The sequence below is a fragment of the Lipophrys pholis genome (genome assembly GCF_963383615.2).
Source record: "Lipophrys pholis genome assembly, chromosome: 6".
Lineage (NCBI taxonomy): Eukaryota > Metazoa > Chordata > Actinopteri > Blenniiformes > Blenniidae > Lipophrys > Lipophrys pholis.
In genome coordinates this window covers 22,914,972-22,935,400 of record NC_137629.1, presented here as the reverse complement: position 1 = coordinate 22,935,400, position 20,429 = coordinate 22,914,972, and the positions used below count along the sequence as shown (strand labels likewise).

General features: G+C 43.6%; 2 protein-coding genes across 7 annotated transcripts; both read left to right on the top strand.

Annotated features, from left to right (window-relative positions):
* Nucleotides 1-471: 471 nt before the first annotated feature.
* LOC308111061 (UDP-N-acetylglucosamine--peptide N-acetylglucosaminyltransferase 110 kDa subunit) lies at nucleotides 472-14,457 on the top strand. 5 transcript variants are annotated; one of them, XM_080465786.1, is made up of 22 exons: nucleotides 472-863; nucleotides 3,611-3,761; nucleotides 4,220-4,463; nucleotides 4,599-4,667; nucleotides 7,997-8,113; nucleotides 8,202-8,281; nucleotides 8,651-8,846; nucleotides 8,956-9,096; nucleotides 9,223-9,323; nucleotides 9,549-9,702; nucleotides 9,828-9,929; nucleotides 10,046-10,243; nucleotides 10,926-11,084; nucleotides 11,202-11,291; nucleotides 11,395-11,520; nucleotides 11,607-11,777; nucleotides 11,869-11,985; nucleotides 12,114-12,284; nucleotides 12,442-12,594; nucleotides 12,718-12,970; nucleotides 13,089-13,212; nucleotides 13,302-14,457. In XM_080465786.1, the coding sequence occupies exons 1-22, from the start codon at nucleotides 827-829 to the stop codon at nucleotides 13,480-13,482; spliced, it is 3,135 nt and encodes a 1,044-aa protein (XP_080321912.1). In that variant the 5' UTR covers nucleotides 472-826; the 3' UTR covers nucleotides 13,483-14,457. The 5 variants fall into 5 exon arrangements, with proteins under 5 accessions (XP_080321912.1, XP_080321913.1, XP_080321910.1 ...); XM_080465787.1 differs by having other exon boundaries at nucleotides 10,046-10,225; nucleotides 13,302-14,456; XM_080465784.1 differs by having other exon boundaries at nucleotides 491-863; nucleotides 3,581-3,761.
* A 347-nt stretch (nucleotides 14,458-14,804) lies between these two features.
* On the top strand, nucleotides 14,805-19,528 carry gcna (germ cell nuclear acidic peptidase). 2 transcript variants are annotated; one of them, XM_080465790.1, is made up of 13 exons: nucleotides 14,805-15,091; nucleotides 15,526-15,613; nucleotides 15,690-15,762; nucleotides 15,845-15,917; nucleotides 16,009-16,055; nucleotides 16,150-16,210; nucleotides 16,298-16,368; nucleotides 16,512-16,922; nucleotides 16,995-17,157; nucleotides 17,292-17,436; nucleotides 18,298-18,433; nucleotides 18,704-18,908; nucleotides 19,006-19,528. In XM_080465790.1, the coding sequence occupies exons 2-13, from the start codon at nucleotides 15,542-15,544 to the stop codon at nucleotides 19,235-19,237; spliced, it is 1,689 nt and encodes a 562-aa protein (XP_080321916.1). In that variant the 5' UTR covers nucleotides 14,805-15,091; nucleotides 15,526-15,541; the 3' UTR covers nucleotides 19,238-19,528. The 2 variants fall into 2 exon arrangements, with proteins under 2 accessions (XP_080321916.1, XP_080321915.1); XM_080465789.1 differs by lacking the exon at nucleotides 14,805-15,091 and adding an exon at nucleotides 15,194-15,277.
* The last annotated feature ends 901 nt before the right edge of the window (nucleotides 19,529-20,429 follow it).

Genomic DNA, 20,429 nt, shown 5'->3' with positions numbered 1-20,429 from the left:
TCGGCAGGGTGAAAGAGTACTTAACAGTTTCTGACTTGCATATAACCAACTTGTACAAGCTTGCAAACCCTTTGCAAACGTTACGAAATGTTTGCCGTGTCAGGTTATTTCGCGTGCTTGCAGTGTTGATCTTGTGTATTTTGCATGTTTTGTTATCTTTAAACGACACACGGCAACATTTAACCAGGGCGCATGATGGAAAATGTCTCTCTTCATCAAGCTCCATGCGCCGGTTCCGCCTTTTCCCGGTTGCACTCCGCCTTCTGCGCCAGTGTATTCTTCCGCGCTAGGTCATTCATTATCGATTAAAGAAATATCATTGTCATGTGTGTCACATTATTGGCGAACAAAGCATCATACCCACGTCTTGCGGTTTATATTTCTACCCATGTGGACATTTATTACTACTCTTCACACGTTTCCTCGTAGTGGCGAGCCTCGGGACTAGTTTCTCTCAAAAACAAGTTCCACCCCTTTCGCCATTTTATGTGTTAGAGCTGCTTTGTTGTGAGGGGAAAGCAGGCTTAATCCTCAACGTTAAAACCTTATATATTTGTATATTAGAAGGCGTGTGGGGCTTAGATGCTTAACGATCACCCGGAGATTCTGAACGTCGCGTGAGGTTTATGTTCGGCGCATTGCGACGTGCGGATCGACACATAGATAAGGACTAGCTGGCGGTACTTAGCGGCCAGTCAACGTGTTCGTTGGCCTCAACAAAGACGACGAGTCGTCGACTATTTTTTTTTTTTCCCCCCCTCTCTGAATCTGTAAACTGAAAGGAGACACATTGACGACCTCCGTGCAAGACACGAAGCCTGAGGAGATGGCGAGCTCAGTGGGAAATGTGGCTGACAGCACAGGTTGGTTGGTGTTTTTAATTTCACTGCCGTGTGTTATTACTCTTATCTGTAGCCTGAGTCCAAACCGAGAAGATATCACCTCGTGTAAGCGTCGATTTAGTGACCAAAGTGTAACAGAAATGGAAGTAATGCTCTGAGGACCTGATAGGAACAAGATGGCTCTGCTGGAACAGGCCCGCGCCTCTTTATTGATAATGGCTAAATGTAACATCATCGTTATATGTCGCTGTTGACTCTTTTTTTTTTTTTTTTTTTTTTTTATGTTTAACCAACAAAACAAAAAAAAAGGTCAATTCTTGTCTGTTAAACTAACAAATGTATCGACATTTTGTTAAGTCTCGTGGATGTTCACGTGGGTACATCGTTTGCGTAATGCATCTTGGTTCCTCACGAGCGGCCTGAAGCCGATCAATATGGCGTTCGTCACGAGCGTCTTCAAGAAAGGCTCTTTTTCAGGCTGAAACACTCATTTTTTAGTTTAATAAGCAGTTACACACAGCAGGTGACCTCTGTTTTGTCTGTACACTCCTTTTCCCTCCAAATGTGATCAGCGAGGAAAAGGCTCGCGATTACCACAGATCTGCTCGCGATTACCACAGATCTGCTCGCGATTGTTGCACGTGTATTGGAAACCACTTGTCCTTGATCCAAATCATGAATTGCAACCATTTACAATATTAGATTCCCCCCGACGCACTGTAGTAGGAACTAACAATGATTGATTGGAAATGAAAAAACAAACAAACCGCCGTTTAGACACATTTTACACGTCCTTCAACTACATTTATGTACCTTTCTTTGGGAGCACCACAGCAGAATTAAATTCTATAAGCAACAGTGATAGTTCATACCTAGACTCAACCAATTCAGTGGAAGTTGTATACTGGAGGTCATATTTAAAATGTTTAAATGGCTAAAAGATAGCTAGTTGTGTGAGACAAGAATTTGTGAAATAAATCTGCAAGTTGTACAAAATGTCTGGATGCCATGCAGCAAAAATCTCGGTATATGTATTGTAAAATTTTGTCTACTGCATCCCTCAACAGAAAGACTCCAAGCTACACAACCATATTAGGATCTATTGTTAGGTGTAAAGTAACTATGTCAATGAAGAACCAGTCGGTCAGGCTTCTGTCTACTTTAAAGAGTTTCCAGAGGCCAGAGGTGCTACAGAGATGAAACTAGTCTCTGCCTCACAGGTTTTAGTGTTTGGCTGTTACACCTTTGTTATGTCCTGCTGACATTGTACCAAGATGATGCTGCAAAACAACCCCCCCCAACACACACCTGTGAAAAAACAGTTTTTTGCCTTCTCAGGTGATCTTGGAGGTCAGATGATATAATAGAACTATTGCAAGGTTTATTTGTCGACTGTTACCACAGTTCAGTGTGAATTGCTAATATACAGGTGGAGAATTGGGAATTTGCCCCAGTGCTGTTGGTGAAACTTTGTGGGAAAGAACAATGTTGATGTAATCAGGGAGTTTTTTTGTGCATGTGGAAATGTGCATGCCAGGGTGTTTTGCATTTAATCTATTTCTCTGATTTATTGTACACCCCTATGAAAAGTTGCATTTATTTGGTAAAACATTGTGCAATTTACTTGTGTATGGAATTCCGAGTTTCTAGTCTTGTGTAAATTAGCTGTTGGATGCACGTATCAACAACTGATGTTCGTGACGGGTGGTGCAACCTATAATAAGCTCCACCATTTGTGTATTCGCAAACATGTTTTTGCATTACTGCAACCTGGTATTTGTGTGTAATGAATGTGGTTCCTTGCAGGTTCAGTGCGCAGTTTAGGATATTTTATGCAAAAACCTTAATTTATCTTGATTCTGACTTTGAGGGTAAAGATGTAAGCTGAACAAAACTATACCGCCACTGTTAAAGTCCAGAATAGTTTGTCATTTTGTTGTTGCATACGTCTCAGGTACACAATGTGCTGCTCCGTGTGGATTCTATATTGAAAGTATGTCATAGGTAGCCGCGCCCGCCTTTCTGTTAGCACAGGGACCTGAAACTGTGACTTCCTACTACCCCTGCTGTTTTACTGGAAACCATATGTTCCCTCTTGAACGCTCAGATTAAACCAGCCTGAATAGACTGTGTTTCCATAATCACCTAATATTTTCTAATCATATCTGTTTTTACTCGTGGCTTTACAGAGGACTATCGGGCTTCTGGTTCATATTTGAATGGGTGGAATGAGCAGGTTTTGATTTTGTGCCACTGTACCTTCCACCTACCCACTATTCCCTACCCAACCCCCTCCATTTCATGCATTTCTTTCCTCCTCTAATTTCTGTTTACAGCTTTCATGATAAACATCTGTTTATGACAATATAAGATCTATTTCATTCACTATACCGGACATCAATAAAGCATCGTTATTTATTCTCCGTTAACACGACATTTAATTTTGTATATTTTTATTCTGCTCTTTTATAGCTGCTCCATGACAGCCCAGTGTAATCTATTACCGTACATTTTATGTCCAAAGAGTGTCGTCGTAATGTTTACCCACATTTTCATCACTTCATTTCAATCGTCTGTTGATTTTGACCATTGTCTTGTTTTTCTGTTAAGTTTATTGTATTTTGGTGCAATATTCACAGTCATGTCTTTATTTTTCAGTTATCATTTGTCTGATTTAATTTCTTCCATCACCTCTAACATGTTGTTTTCCCCCTCTTTGGGTTGTGTTGGTGCTCCAGAACCAACAAAACGTATGCTTTCCTTCCAAGGGTTGGCTGAGCTGGCGCACCGGGAATATCAGTCAGGGGATTTTGAGGCAGCCGAGCGCCACTGCATGCAGCTGTGGAGGCAGGAGCCTGATAACACAGGCGTCCTGTTGCTTCTGTCCTCCATCCACTTCCAGTGCCGAAGACTCGACAGGTAAGGTGTGGGGGGGAGGTGGGCTCACGCAGCCTGAGCATGTGGTGTGGAGGTAGCAGAGTGGGTCCCCCGGCTTTGGGTGCACATAGCTGATCTGGAGACTCGTCTGGAACAACTTGCCCGTTGCTTGATTTAACCTGCTGTCTGTCCCCTTGTGACTCTTAACACGCTTCTGGTGGTGGGATAATTTTGCTTTGCAGGTGCCCTAGTGAAGAGTTAGAGTCTCCGGAGTTGTTACTGTGTGGTTGTCTTAACCTTTAAGTCACCATTAAAAGCATTATGGTGTTCTGTAGTTTTTGAACTGTTGTTAAAATGATTCCTTTTTTGCTAGACTAATGTAAGAAATATCTGGAATAATTCATCTTAAATTAGGATCATACACAACACGTTAAACTGTCTATGCCAGTTCTTTTTCATGTGGAATTTGACGGTTGCATGTCCTTTTTGCTGCCCTGCAGGTCTGCTCATTTCAGCACCTTGGCCATCAAACAGAACCCAATGCTGGCTGAGGCCTACTCCAACTTGGGGAATGTGTACAAGGAGCGTGGGCAACTGCAGGAAGCCATCGAGCATTACCGCCACGCACTGAGGCTTAAGCCGGATTTCATCGATGGATACATCAACCTGGCTGCAGCTCTGGTGGCCGCGGGAGACATGGAGGGAGCGGTGCAGGCCTATGTGTCAGCATTACAGTATAACCCCGTGAGTCACCAATTTATATTTTTTACTGAAGTCCTGAAATCAACATGCAAAATCTGACGTGATTTAACGCTGATATGCAGTTTATTAGAATTGTAGATGTTAATATATCTTTTTGGCTTTTGCTCTTTTCCTCAGGATCTTTACTGTGTCCGTAGCGATTTGGGCAATTTGCTTAAAGCCCTTGGACGTTTGGAAGAGGCTAAGGTACGTACAGTGGGATGGCATTTCGATATTTGCGTTCTTTATTTTTTTGTTTTGTTTTTTTCTTTTATTATTTAGTCTCGTTGAGCCCATAGAAGTACTTTTCCATCCTTTTGACATTTTTATAAAACATCCAAGTCTCCTCCATTCAACCCTTTTGGCTAAGTGAAAAACAGAAAAGGGCTCATTGCCTAATTCACACTTTGCATTGAGCAAAATCCTATTTGACCTTTTGGACTGCAATCAGTTAAAACCATGAGGCAGTCAACTTTGCTCTATTTTTTTTTAATCATAGTCAACTAAAAAAAATTCTCCCCCTTGTTTTTACTTTTTAAAAAAAATTTTTTTAGAAAGCCACTTGTTTTGTTTTGAATATTTTAAATATACTACAACTGTCCCCAACGTGAAACACCCTGTGTCCTGTGCTTCACACCGACCTTTTATCGGAGGTCAGCCCCCTGCCCTTTCAGGAAGAAAGGCTGAAGTCTTTGAATTTGCACGGTGAATCAAACCTCGGCGAATGCCTTTTCTTTTTAAGTATATAGTTGACTTTGGAGGGAAAATGCTGGCTCGGTCTTTGAAGAAAATATGAACTGATGAGAAGCTAGTTTATATTTTCAGTGCAAAAGATAGGATGGTTTCTAACCTAACCAATAAACTCCTGTGTCGTCCATCAAGTGCCCAATGACCAGCTGTTCCATTTGTCTGCTGTCAGTACAGTTGCTGCCAGTGTGGGTTTTTCCCCCAGGTGTTACGTGACGATTTGTCACTTTTAAAACTTGTGTCAGTATCGCGGGGGGTGGGTGGGGTTACCTTCCTGGGTTTGGTCTAATCTGGAGATACGGAGTTGTCCCACTGGTTACAGGCCATCTTATTTCGTGCTAGAGGGGGGTTAAGGAGTGGGGAGGAGCACAAGGGAGTCACCTGCTCCCCTGCTCTGTCGCTCCACCCCCCCACGCGCTTGCTGAGGATTGGTGGAGTATGCGCGCTGAGAGCTGCCTTCCTGACCATTTTTCTTGAGTGCTCAAGCATGCCCACTTGCTTTCCATGCACAATTACATTATCCTGTCAGCTTAGTTGAGAACAAACACTTTACCCAGCTGCTTTATCTGCCCTGATAACAGCTGTCCTTGAATAGCATCTTTAACTGTGGGGGTAAAACTGCACACAAGTGCTTTTAAATGGTCAAAGTTGCGTCAGGCAGACAGCTCACTATCTGTACTCCACCGCCTGCGTCAGATGCTGGTTTAGAAAGACAGAAACACGCGCAGCAACAGCGATGACCTCTTTATTTCAGAGCTGTGGAGGCTTCTAGATACAAATAATCAAACCACAGACTTTTCTCCCTACCCATTGGCCAGGATTCAAGAAAGCAGGCCAGGATAAAGAAATCAAAGTTTGAAAACTATTTCATGAAAATGCAAAAAGAAACAAAAGACAAGCAATGATTAATATTTCTTCCCTTTTTCTTGAACCATGTAATATTATTCCCAAAGAGATGGGATCAGTTCATTTGGGCAAGATCAAGCCAGTAACTGCCCTCCTGTAGTTTGGTGTTAAAATGAAATTGAAAAACAACCTGAAAACTGATTAAACGTCAGAGCGAAATTGCACATGTCAAAGCCTTTCTTCCCTCCCAGTTACCCTTAAAGCATTCCTTTTGATTATTTTTTTTAAAAAAAAATGATCATTGCATGACTGAAAACCTAAGGATAGTGTTCTAGTTTTTTTTGTTTGTTTGTTTGTTGTGATTTGGAAGAACGTGTTTTATTTCCATATTAAGAAAAGAATGTATTGTTTGAGAACTTTTACTAACGGTATTGTTTTCTGATTTTGTCTCTTTTGGTTTTTCCACAACTGATATTGTTATTTAGAAGGTTTCAGGTGGGTGACACTATTCCTGCGTAGGTGCCTGGCGGAAAGGAACACTAGGGCAGCCTCAGTCCTCTCCTCTTCTTCCAGCCAGCTGCGACCACCACTCTGACAAAGTCCAAAAATATGGTAACGGGTTTGTAACTGCCAACAAAAGAAAAACCACCTCACTTCATGCTTGAGCTCCTCTGTCTTGTGGCTTCCTTTGAAGAGCAAAAGAATAGATTAATAATAAAATAACAAATCACAGTAAGCATTTCTTAAAAATATGCCACACTAATTACCCAACTTTGTATTAAATAAAAAAACAAACTTGGAATTGGAAGCAATAATGGTGAAAAACAAGTAAGACCCCTCTAACTCTTACATGTTGGTTATTTTTTCCTGTTTTGTTTTGTTTTTCCCTTCTTTATTTGGAGTTGCAGCATTCTGATGATGCAGATAGTGCGCTGTGAGTCTGCAGTAGCGCAGGGGCTGCGCAGCGATGCCTTCCAAGCGACCAAAAGGGCGGAAAGCGCAAGCGTGCGAACCCCCACCCCCTCTCATTCCCTTTGGCCTGTTGGTTGTGGACCTCTCCCCACTCACAACCAGCCTCGCTCCCAGAAGCCCTTCACGTCTCAGACATAATTGACTTTTAAAGGGAGGGGGTAAACCCCTTTTGCCATTTACCATGAATCATTCGGAATCAAACGGCCATACATTTTTGGCTCCTGTCACCTGGCCCCTGTTTGGCTTCTCGAGCCCCTCCCTCGTAGTCTGAGACGCTCCTTGGGTGCCAAGCGTGTGCCAGTCTGGTGTTGCAGGTGATCTGCGAGGGGTTGTTGGTCTGCAGCTGTTTCACAAGGCCATTCAGCGAGCGTCGCAGCGAAGTAATGACCTTTGCCAGGTGCAAGGTCACGCGAGCAGCATCGAGCGGTGCATTGTGGTGGTGGCAGCAGACCCACCCGGCGCGCTCGCGTTTGTTGCGCATGCTTTACAGGGACTGTCACCTGCACGAAGTGCCCACCATCCTAGGTTGTGGGATGTAGTGCCAACAGTCAACGCAGCATTCAAAGTTACTTGTCTTGGGTCAATTGATCTGTTGGGGGGAGGAGGGGTACTAGACTATACGTGTTGAAGGAACCACTACAGCTGTCGGGTGTGTTCATAACTGTAGGATGACTGCTGGGCCTACGTGTGGGTGTTGGTTGGATCAGCGCAGCGTAGGAAAAAGCAAAGCAGCTTTGCGCGGCAGACTTGTGCGCAGGCGAGCCCATGCTGCAGACTCACTTTTTGCCATCATGGAGAATAGACACTAATTTTGCTTTCTCTGCCCTTTTTGTTTTTTCTTACTTTTATTCTCAATCTTCTATTTGTTTTTATTTTACAACCCCACCCCTCCCCTCCCCCTCTACGCACTATACCTCTCCCATTCTACCTCTTCTCCTTTCCTGTGGTCGTTCATTGTAAACCCACTGAAGGCTTGCTACCTGAAAGCCATTGAGACTCAGCCCAACTTTGCAGTAGCTTGGAGCAACCTGGGCTGTGTGTTCAATGCCCAGGGAGAGATATGGCTGGCCATACACCACTTTGAAAAGGTCAGTTGCATTAGTTTTGTAACCTTTTCCAGTCTTGGTCCGTATATTCCCGTCACGCTCAATTCAATAAGCTATGTTCTGTTTTCAGGCTGTCACCTTGGATCCAAATTTTCTGGACGCCTACATCAATTTAGGCAACGTATTGAAGGAAGCTCGCATCTTTGACAGGTGTGTCTCCAGTTGACGTGGAACACGTTGTGCCACTTCTTTTTATCATTCTTGTGCAAAGGCACGTCTCCACCACACCCTCCGAGATTTAGAATGACACCGGGACAAAGTTGATGTCAGACACTCCCTGTTCTTGGAGCTGCGGGTTGTGTACATAGCATTGAAACATAACAATGTTGTGCCACATACAAAACTGTCAGTTTAAAGTGTTGGAAAAATAACATCAAATATACAACACACCTGAATAGCAAAGGGAAAATACCAGCACTTTGCAGTGCAGGTGTTCTTATCTTTGATGCCTGAAGGTTGAAAACATGACAATTTCTTTCTTTGCGCAACACTGATGTTGAGCATGTCTTGTGTTTCCAGAGCTGTAGCTGGATACCTGAGAGCTCTGAGCCTGAGTCCCAACCATGCGGTCGTCCATGGGAATCTGGCCTGTGTCTACTACGAGCAGGGCCTCATTGATCTGGCCATCGACACGTACCGTCGTGCTATTGAATTGCAGCCACACTTTCCTGATGCCTACTGCAATTTGGCAAACGCCCTCAAGGAGAAAGGAAATGTAATACGTATTTTTGTGTATTAAAGTCTTGATTCATTTTGGGGGATTGTCTCTTTAAAAACTGTAGTCAATTACTGATTACATTCTTTTTTTTCTTCCTATTTTGCAGGTGTCGGAAGCAGAAGAATGCTACAACACTGCTTTGCGTTTGTGTCCAACTCACGCCGACTCACTTAATAACCTGGCCAACATCAAGCGTGAACAGGGTAACATCGAGGAGGCCGTTCAACTCTACAGAAAAGCTTTAGAGGTGAGTTCAGAATCAGACTCTTCTCTTCAGAATAATTTCTCATTTTAAGTCTTCACGATTTCTGTGATTGTGAGACTATTCAGTTCTTGCCTCCGATTTTCCTAATAATATTCTCTCATTGGTCAGGTGTTCCCAGAGTTCGCAGCAGCTCACTCTAATCTGGCCAGTGTCCTCCAGCAGCAGGGGAAACTTCAGGAGGCCCTCATGCACTACAAGGAGGCCATTAGGTTTGTTTTTACTCAGCCTGCTTATTCAGAAGTTGTCGTAGAGATTAGATCTACTTGTAAGTGCTCAATATGATGGACAGTCACTTAAATATGTCTAATTGTCTCACTGTTGTTCAATGTGTCTTCTTTCACTTTGTGCAAATACAGATAGACACACTACTAAGTGAAAAAACACATTTGTGTGTATGCTTTTTGTATATGTCAATGGTTTGTGTGTGATTGTAGGATCAGTCCCACATTTGCGGATGCCTACTCTAACATGGGCAACACACTGAAGGAGATGCAAGACGTACAAGGAGCGCTCCAGTGCTACACCCGTGCCATCCAGATCAACCCTGCCTTTGCTGATGCTCACAGCAATCTGGCTTCTATTCACAAGGTGGGGGGTTTGAATACATATTCATTCAAACCGGGAGTTACCTTGTATAGCTGAGAATGACGGTCTGTGTGGTCGTCGATACGTTTTGTAAACTTCGCTGAATGTGCATTTTAATGTCTTCTCAGGATTCTGGAAACATCCCAGAGGCCATTGCATCTTATCGCACCGCCTTAAAGCTGAAGCCAGACTTCCCTGACGCTTACTGCAATTTGGCTCATTGCCTACAGGTTTTCATATTCTCCTATTTCTCTTCTCGACAACGACAAGATCGGCTCATGTTTTTCCACCCGGTAAATTTGGAACATATTTTCTGACCATCTGCGCCTCTTTTTTTTCTCTCCAGATTGTTTGTGACTGGACAGATTATGATGAGAGGATGAAAAAGCTTGTGAGCATTGTAGCTGACCAGCTGGACAAGAACCGCCTGCCCTCGGTCCACCCACACCACAGCATGCTCTATCCACTGTCTCACAACTTCCGCAAGGCCATTGCCGAGCGCCACGGAAACCTTTGCCTGGACAAGGTACACGCAATGATCAAAGCAAGTAACCTTTAATTTATATTTTGGGGGGATGGAAGGTGGCTGGTGATGGAAGTGCCTGTCTGCGGGGATATGGGGAAGGTAAGGGAGAAGCAAGATATGGGAATGAACTGTACTTTGAGTCAGAATAGCTGGTGAGTGTGTTGCTTGTGTTGGGTGAAGGTTTGGTGGAAGGGGAGATGGGATGTGGGATTATAGAGGTTTTTCAGTTGCTGTATTGGTTCAAATATAAAATGGGCTTTCTTTTTATTTCTTGATCTGAAAACTACCTATAATTCCTCGTCTAATTTTCACCTCCTGGTGTAATGCGTAGTACTGCATAACAACATGCTGGACGTGATCTGCAGACACCTGAGTGAGCCGGTCATTTGTTAGGCGTCCGCAATCAGGAGTACATATCAGGATCATTGGAGTAAAACCAGGGAGGCAGGAGATCTGCACAGAGCTGAGAATTAAGACTATAATGAGAAAACCTCTGAGGAGTATGTGCACATGCACCCATAAAATTTCAAATTTAGCAGTTTAATTCTGTGGGTTTGTAATAAATTGTAGGAAATGTAAAGCTTTATAAGAGGAATTGTCTTTTGATCAGGTCGTTTTGTATTTGGACCAATATATTTAATCACTGAAGCATTTTGCCTTCTTGTGTAGTTGTGTTCTTACAACATTACTAATTCCACAGATTAATGCCCTGCACAAACCTGCTTATGAGCATCCTAAAGACCTGAAGGCCAGCGGCGGACGTTTGCGGATTGGCTACGTCAGTTCAGACTTTGGCAACCACCCGACTTCACACCTGATGCAGTCAATTCCTGGCATGCACAACCCTGAGAAGTTTGAGGTCAGCTGACGAAACCAGACTGAACTTGATACGTTTTCTCATTCCAATATTTAGTGTCAACAGCAAATTGATGCGCAAAGTTGACTCAAATCTTTGCTTTTACTCCTTTTTGTGAAGGTGTTCTGCTACGCGCTCAGCCCAGACGACAGTACCAACTTCCGTGTCAAGGTGGTTGCAGAAGCTCATCATTTCACCGACCTCTCACAGGTAACTCTCAGTGATTGTATATTTACAGGAGGTCTGTAAACAAAGGTTAATGTTTAGGTGGCTGGATTTGTTTGCACTAACGCTCGTTACCGTGGCACTCCAGATCCCCTGCAACGGCAAGGCAGCTGACCGTATTCACCAGGATGGAGTACACATCCTGGTCAACATGAACGGCTACACCAAGGGAGCACGAAATGAGCTGTTTGCTCTGCGCCCTGCCCCTGTTCAGGTAAATTCCACATCTGGTTTGTGGTAGACGATCATCTTTGTATCTGGTGACCGTACGACACTTACACGATGCGTTTGTCTCAAAAGGCCATGTGGCTGGGTTACCCCGGAACCAGTGGCGCTCCCTTCATGGACTACATTGTCACAGACAAGGAGACGTCCCCAATGGAAGTAGCTGAGCAGTACTCCGAGAAGCTGGTCTACATGCCTCATACTTTCTTTATTGGAGACCACGCCAACATGTTCCCCCACCTCAAGGTTTGCCTCCATCTGTTCCGCCAGCTCGGCGTGTCATCAAATGCATCACAGCTCAACTCCAGGGTTGTAACATTTTATTTTCAATTCTCAGAAAAAGGCGGTTATTGACTTCAAATCAAACGGACACATCTTTGACAACCGCATTGTTCTCAACGGGATCGACGTGAAGGCCTTCCTGGACAGCCTGCCAGATGTCAAAGTGATTAAAGTGAGTAATCAGATTCCAGTCTCTTGAGTGGAGCGGAACATTAAACATTTGGCAGGAGTTATTATGTGACTGTTTGCTGAAGCTATTGCATCATTCACTTCAATTTGGATTTGCTTCTCTGCCACCAGATGAAGTGTGACAACAACCAGGATTCCGCCGCCGACACAAACGGGGCTCTTTCTATGCCTGTAATTCCCATGAACACAGCAGCTGAAGCGATCATCAACATGATCAATCAAGGCCAAATCCAGGTCACCATCAACGGCTTCACCGTCAGCAACGGGCTGGCCACCACACAGGTACTTTCATCCTGAACACAACACAGTGAACTGTCCATTCCTACAATAAATTCATTAAGCTTCCAGAGTAGATCATGTTGTTTCTGAGACTTTGACACCATGTGTATGGCCAACAACAGTAACATTGTTTTGTTTTTTTCTCTTCTTCACATATTAGATCAACAATAAAGCTGCCACAGGGGAGGAAGTGCCACGCACCATCGTAGTGACCACTCGCTCACAGTATGGTCTCCCAGAGGACGCTATTGTCTATTGCAATTTCAACCAGCTCTACAAGATCGACCCACCTACTCTTCAGATGTGGGCCAATGTAAGTCACACCGACTTCATTCTACCCGTTCTTTGAAAAGCTAGTCCAGGTGTACAACTTAAAAATAAAATAAAAACAGCTTATGGTTTTGTGAGATGACTTAAACTTCCTCCATTGTTGCAGATCCTGAAGCGCGTGCCCAACAGTGTGTTATGGCTGCTCCGCTTCCCCGCCGTCGGCGAGCCCAACATCCAGCAGTACGCTCAGAACATGGGCCTGCCCGGCTCTCGCATCATTTTCTCCCCTGTGGCCCCCAAGGAGGAGCACGTGAGGAGGGGCCAGCTGGCCGACGTGTGCTTGGACACTCCTCTTTGTAATGGCCACACCACAGGCATGGACGTGCTCTGGGCGGGAACTCCCATGGTCACCATGCCAGGTGAGAATAATTAAGAGATTACTTTGTGAATGCTGATGTAATACTAAAACTTAAAGTATATTTAAAAAAAAAAATAAAATAAATTCCTTTTCGAATCAAGTATATTTTTGTCTTGTAGGTGAGACGCTTGCCTCCCGGGTGGCTGCCTCTCAACTCAACTGCCTGGGCTGCCCTGAGCTAATAGCCCATAGTCGGCAGGACTATGAGGACATAGCGGTCAAACTGGGCTCCGACATGGAATAGTGAGTATAAGTCAATCGGTAACTATTTAAAAAGTAGCCTGTTTAGTCTGTGTTTCACTTCCAAACTAATCGCTTGACCTCTCCTGCAGCCTGAAGATGGTACGAGCGCGTGTTTGGAAGCAGCGGATCTGCAGCCCTCTCTTCAACACCAAACAGTACACAATTGACTTGGAGCGCCTCTACCTGCAGATGTGGGAGTACCACAGCAGTGGCAACAAGCCAGATCACATGGTCAAAAACCAGACCGTAGAGACCAGTGAGAACGCCTGAACTGGAAGCACGAAATTCCTTCTCCCTCATATCCCTGTTTAGCCATTATCAGCACCACAGACTGAATGGTCAGTGTCTCACCCCTGGAATGATTGTCTCCTGCCCCGTCTCATTCAATTAGACCAGGACTCCTATCTTGAAAGGAGCCTGCACATGTTCACACTCGTGTCCTCCATTGCCTCTGCGTCACATGTCTGCATTTCCTGAGCCAGATAGCTTGAGACTTTCAGGTGCCACGTCTGAGACTCTTGTCCCCTCACACAGTTCTAGGTATTCGACGAGCATGAGAGGACTGTGAATGCCTGCTGTCCCTTCAGTGCTTGGATCCGTGGATTTTTTTCTTCTCTCGTCGGTGTGAACAAGGGACTTAACCGCAGCTCGTGGGGAAAACGCCCGGCTGTCATTACTTGTCGATCTATTTATAAGTGGAATAAGGGTGTTGTGTGTTTCAAAATGACAATGTTCGCCATGAAAATTGTAACTCAAAATTTAATTATTTTCAGCTTTAACATGCATCGGTGAAACTTAAAACTGCAGCGGCTCTTTAGTTTGTCTTGAGCAATCATCCAGTAAACACCAACAATGGGTAGAAATGCAAGTTTTGAGAAACTAATGTAGATGAAAACTTAACTCAAATGCCAAAACAATAATTTTGTCAGATCAGTTCATTTGTAGTTTGTTTAGAAGTAACTCAAGGCTTATAGAAACGATTGGGGGGGGGGGGGGGAGCTTTGGACAAATTAACTCCAAGTCGATGAGAAAGGTCTAAATTAGATATCGGACATGTACATCGATTGATATGAGTTTTTTTTTTTTTTTTAAATCACAAACCAGGAACGGGCTAGGTAAGTATTTTCTAAGCAGTTTTGTTTTTGTATTGTCCGTTAACTGTCTGCTGTCAATGATGCCACGAGATTCGATATATAACAAATAATAAACGGATGGCAAAAACAGCTCTTCCTTTTTATTCCATGTACACAATCTGTTCTTTCATTTCTTGTGATGGAGAGATTCACAGTGCACCGTTTCCACATTTTTTGTTTGAGCTTTAATCCAAACTGGATTTAATTCATTTTTCCTTCTAAAACCGACACACAACATGGCAATGTGAAAAATATGTTTGGGGGGATTTTGGCAAATTTATTAATTTGAAAAGTAATCTCATGTATGCAAGTATTCACAGCTTTTGCTCAATACTTTGTTGACGCACCTGGCAGCAGTTAGAGCCTCAAGTCTATTTGACTATTACGCAATAAGCTTGGCACACCTATATCTGGGTACTTTGACCCATTCCACTTTTGCAGCACCTCTCAATCTCCTTCAGGCTGGATGGGAAGCGTTGGTGACCAGACATTTCCAGAACTCTTAAAGAGATCTTCAATCTCATTCATTTTCTGGGGCGGGGGCGGGGTTACTGTGGGTCACACTCCAGAACGGGAGGTGGCAGAAATGCACCTAGAAAGTCCGTTTGTTGAGCCTTTTAAATGAAAAAAGAAGAAGGAGCTTCACTCTTTATTGGAACAGCAGGAGAGAAAGAAGAAGTATGTAATGTCAGGAAGGCATTGTTCAACTTTCTAAGCGAGACCCATTTAATAGGTAGAATATAAAGGTGAGTATGTGACGCTACACACTCATGTACACTAGGTGGCGGTATGCACCTTACGCTGTTTGCGACCCGCCAATAAATGAAAGAAAGAAGAAGAAGAGCTTCACTCTGATTGGTCGAATTCCTCCGCAACGTAATTTAAATGCATCTACACAACTCTGGTATTTCCTGCTGCGTTTTTAACTAAAGGTAATCTTATTTTCTGTTTAAGAAAAAAAAAAAAACGTTTCAGCTTCAGACTTTACGGTTTGCGCAGAGGCGACATAATGTATGTTACCTGGAATGTTTGACTGTTTGACGTTTTCGTTCTCTTTAGCTCATGGCGGTCTGCATAACAATGAACAACAACGAGTTAAACAAAGCTGTCGACGGACACGTTATCTTCGTGCTCATGACACAGCTTTAATGTCTTTGTTGCTTCCGTCTTCTGTTTCCAGTTCACAGTCTGGAGCGATGAGTGATGCGAGCAGCCTGTTTGACAGAGTTGTGAACAAGATGAGCTGGAAGGGAGACGGAGCGCACAAGGTCTGGGAAGTACTTTAGGACTTCGTGGCGAACGTTCAACAAGATGTGAATAAGCACTGTTGTTTTTTCCTTTTAGGTATTAAGTTCAGATGACTACAGAAGTGGTCACGTGCCAGCGTGTGAGTCCAGCGACGATGACTTTGATCAATGTGAGTGATTCCAGACACACCTTCATGGAAACACCCTGCTGGTTCCTTCATTTGTCACTCATCTGATTTGTGATGTTCTCAGTTCTTTTGGAGAAAGCGACACCCCGAGCGAAGGCTGCGTCCCAGAAGACACCCAGAGCTGCAAAGAAAGACAGGTTTTGGAAAAGCAGAAATGTTTGCAGAAAGGTATATAATCTATGCTTTGCGTTGAAGTTGACAGTTTCCCCCCATTTTTGTTCCTTGCAGTCCGTGGACTGTGGTGAGCTCAGATGACGAGGAGAATTTTGAGACATGTAAGTTTTTTTTTGTTTTGTTTTGTTTTATAGCCGCTGAGTGGGGCCTTGTGACACTAACAGTTTACTCCCCTTCTGTCTCTTTTCGTTTCAGTTTTGCAACAAATGAAAACTCCCGTCGCCAGACCGAAGGTTTCCAGTGGGAGTGAGGACAGGTGAGTTTCTCATGCATTCTCTTCACAGTTGTCGATGGTTCGTGTTGAATTAAGTTCTAACCTGTTTTGTCTGTGTGTATTTCACAGCCTCAAGAACTTCATTGTGGATGACTACTCATCGGGGGATGATTTCATTGCACCAAAATCTACTTTAAAAGGTAATCGTAACATATTGATTTCAAATAAACAATTTCATAGTTTCCTATCGTCGCTTGACTCATAAAGTGTGTGTTTTTTTCCTAATGCTCACCAGTTTCATTTAGTAATAAAACAACAATTGTCATTGTTGCCTGTTTTGCAGTTCCAAGGCAGACGCCCACGGCTCCGCAGCCCTTAAGAAGGCCGCTTTTTCAGTTCAATTCTCCAGTTTTTATTAGTGACGATGAGGACGACGATGATAACGTTGTGGTCAGGAGCACGTGGAGGACTCGCACTTCAAAGCCAAAGCCTCCGTTGGACAATAAGAAGAAGGAGTCCTCTGTGCGCAATAAAGAGAATGAGTCGCCACCACCACCACCGCCCCTGCAATCTCCTTTTTTCCGTTTCCCCAGTAAAATTCAAACAGTAACGGCCTCTCCTAAGCGCACTCTGTCTGCTCCGACTGCTCTGTGCGACTCTGATTCCTCTGAAGAGGAGTTCACATCCTTACTGGACAGGCTTAAGAAGAAGAACATAATTGCAAGAACTCCAAGTTCTTCTGTACAGCCCAAAGGTAACATGATGACTTGTACTGATTGTGACAATCCAGCAGATTAGGAAGTTTATATCTCTTCTATTTCTGTAGGAAGCATCAAACACCCGGATGCGTCTGGTCTTTCGGTGAAGGCAGGAACAAAAAAACCCAAATCTTTTGGGGAAGTGCCTCAGCCTCTGAAAACGCCAGGAAAATCCTCCCTTTGGAAGCCTGTGGTCAGTCAGACAGAGCCCAGACGAGCTGCCACCAGCAGGTACCTCTGTCGGCACGTTTCACATTCAAATGGGAAGTTGCTCGAAATGTCTTGAGGACCATTGCGGTTGTTGCTCAGTTCATCTTTCATAGACAGATATTGGTGGTTTTTCTTGTTTTCTGCACTGGATGAAGGATCAAGTTGTGTAAGACTCCCGGCTGCTTCTTAGAGTCACTGTCGGACCCCGGCTCCATCTATGTGGTTGGCTTTAAGAGGAACAAGGAGGAGCTCACGGGGAAACTTTACAAGCTGTACAATACCACCGTGTTTGACAGTAAGGTGAGAAATGCACAGTTTCCTATTATTATTATTGCTTTCAGATTTTCAGAAGACGTCAGGAATTAAATGTCTTAAATATATAGTTCATCCTCTAAACATTTAGTGGATCAAATATCTGCATGTGACCCTTACAAAATTAGTTTGAAATACATGAATGGACAATAATGAAATTCAGAAGCTTTGAATTCTCAGAAATTTGCAAAGAACTTCATACATATAGATGATGGTGACGTATCACATTTCTATGTTTTATATTTAGATAGACACTTGATCCTAAACATTAGTGTTTTAATTCAATGTTGTGAAATATTTGCCATCATTGTCATCAAAGTCATACTTACCCAGTGTACCGTATCTCAGACTGACAGTCAGTCTGACTCTTCAACATTTCCTCCCTCTTTCACCTGATAACATCCCTTTTTTCCTGTCGTCTTTTCAGCTGATAGAATTTAAGTTCATGTGTTTTGATGCATTGAGCCGATTCAGAAAGCTTTTTCACGCCTACGAGCAATTTAAGAGTCACTGATTGACCTCGAATGTTGTTGGGACTGTGAAAAGGCAAGTGGAGTACCGAGAGGAACCAAACACTTACAGGGACAACATGCAAACTGCACAGAACCCAAGTCCAGACTCCAACCGGGGACCTGCCCACTGTGCGGCGAGGGTGCCGCCCGTCACGTTGCCCCATTATTCAAGCGATTGCATTGCTTTTTACTGTTGGTGGATTAAAACCTGAAAGATCTCACACACGAGTTCTGATCACCTGGGCGGCTCCAGAGACACTTTCACATCATTCAGTGTCTTTGTCACCAAATTGTTTAATCTTCTTCTTCTTCTTCTGCTGTGACTTGAATTGTCCAGCTTCCTGTCGATATGTCTGTGACCTGGAACAAGAAGATGAGGAAAACCGCCGGCTACTGCGTGACGGGGCAAGAAAGAGGTGGAGGGAGCCGCTACGCCCGCATTGAGCTGTCGGAGAAAGTCTGCGACTCTGCAGGTGATGTAGTAAAAACCAACTGTGGAGAATATTATGTTGTATGAATGAATGAGGAGTTTTTATTTCATACTTGTGAGAAACAAACAATGGAAGCTTAATATGGTTTATGGCGATATGGTTTTTTCTTTTGAGGTTCAGTGAGAATTTAATCCAAATTTCTGAAGTAAATGTCCTCGGTGTCGTCTCCCAGTAAAACAAAACAAAAACCTTTTTTTTAGTTGAAGACTTTTGGACCCTGGTGATTAAAATCCTGTTGTTCTCACTTCCTAGACCGTCTCAGGGACACGCTAATACACGAGATGTGTCACGCCGCGACGTGGCTCATTAACAATGTGAGGGACGGCCACGGGAGCTTCTGGAAGCTGTACGCCCGGAAATCCACGCTGGTGCATCCCGAGCTGCCCGTGGTCACACGCTGCCACAGCTACGACATCAACTACAAATATCAGTACCAGTGCACCCGCTGCCAGAATAAGTACGATTCCTCTCCTTTTTTTTTTTTTTCTTTTTTCTTTTCTCAAGGCGAGTTAAGTCCCGTCGTCGTAATCCTCATTTTGTGATCCCCCTCGCAGAATCGGCCGTCACTCCAAGTCGCTGGACACTCAGAGGTTCGCGTGCGCCCTCTGCACAGGTCAGCTGGTCCTACTGACGCCTTCTAAGCCGCGGGGTCCCACGCCCTTTGCCAACTTTGTGAAAGAAAATTACGGGAACGTTCGACAGGAGCTGGCAGGACAGAGCCACGCCGAAGTGATGCGGAAACTCAGCGCAGACTTTGCCTCGAAGGCGAAGCTGGGTGAAAGCTGAGCGGCTCACGTGTGGGGGGAAAAAAAATCAAAAATACCTCAGACAACCGTTTCATACATACTGAGCAGCTATTACTAAATGAGATGTTTTTAGATGCTGTAACTTAAAAAAACAAAACAACCTCATTCTCATCCGCATGTTCTTCTGCACTATGAGCCGTTCGTGTCCAGACGAGGTGTTTATACTCCTTGTGGTTCTTGGCATTTCTTACTACGGGTCTTCTCTAATGTTCACTGAAATTGTCTCTTTTAATTAAGTTCAAATAAAGTTGGGGATACTTCATCACTGTCACACATCTCCACGTTTGAGTTCGTACCGGTGCCTCAGTGAGGAACCATCATTTTAAATACTGAGAATTTGTCAAGTTTTGAACTGACGTGAAGAATCATCATGGAAAGTTTTATAGGCAGCTGTGGAACAACTTCAATCTTTTGCGGTGTTCGTTATTAAAAACAGTCGTTCCAACGAAAGGCTTATCAAAACGTAAAGAATTAAAAGCCGAGACGATGCTTCAATATATTTAATTTGTAGATTAAACACTACTATGCTACTCGACTCACTTTACATCATACAAAACATTTAAGAATTAGGGAAGAGAGAGAGATCTGCACAGCAACGGGGAGAAATAGTCAAAGCTACAAGAAAAAAAATCTCGGTAAGTGGTTCTCAAAGTGTGTGTGTGTGGGGGGGGGCGATTTAAGAGGTCCCGAAATTAATAAAACCGAATCCAAGTTTTAGTCTAGAATCAGTTGCAGACTATATAGCAGAGATGTCCAGACTATAGTTGGCAGGCCAAGTGTTTCCTATGGTTCATTTCAAATTGTAGCCTTCCACTTCTCTATATTCTACTTCTTAGTGTGAACACAAGTTGGCTTCAAAACAGTCTGAAAAGAAAACATTTGCTGCTGGTGACTAAAAATGGCAGAACTAAAAAAACAATTCGTTTTTTTTATATATAGAAAGTTAAATTCTAGACAATTTAAGTGATATTTCTCACCTCTAGCGAGCTACCCTGCCATTTATTTTCCAGTAAATGGATAAAAGGTATGGTCACCCCTGCTATGTAGAAAGACTTACTGATTAAAAATTTGAAGATTCTTAACTAGGAGGAGAAAAAAGCATTTATTTTTTTTCATAGTTAAACCCAACATTAAATCAAAAACTCAAAGGCTCTACGTGTGGGGGGGGGGGG

Coding starts and splice junctions, on each gene's coding strand:
- gcna (XM_080465790.1), top strand. CDS start 15,542: ATGAGTGATGCGAGCAGCCTGTTTGACAGAGTTGTGAACAAGATGAGC. Junction 15,763..15,844: donor CGACGATGACTTTGATCAAT/GTGAGTGATTCC, acceptor TGATGTTCTCAG/TTCTTTTGGAGAAAGCGACA. Junction 16,211..16,297: donor TCCAGTGGGAGTGAGGACAG/GTGAGTTTCTCA, acceptor TGTATTTCACAG/CCTCAAGAACTTCATTGTGG.
- LOC308111061 (XM_080465784.1), top strand. CDS start 827: ATGGCGAGCTCAGTGGGAAATGTGGCTGACAGCACAG. Junction 4,668..7,996: donor GACGTTTGGAAGAGGCTAAG/GTACGTACAGTG, acceptor AACCCACTGAAG/GCTTGCTACCTGAAAGCCAT. Junction 9,930..10,045: donor ATTTGGCTCATTGCCTACAG/GTTTTCATATTC, acceptor TTTTCTCTCCAG/ATTGTTTGTGACTGGACAGA.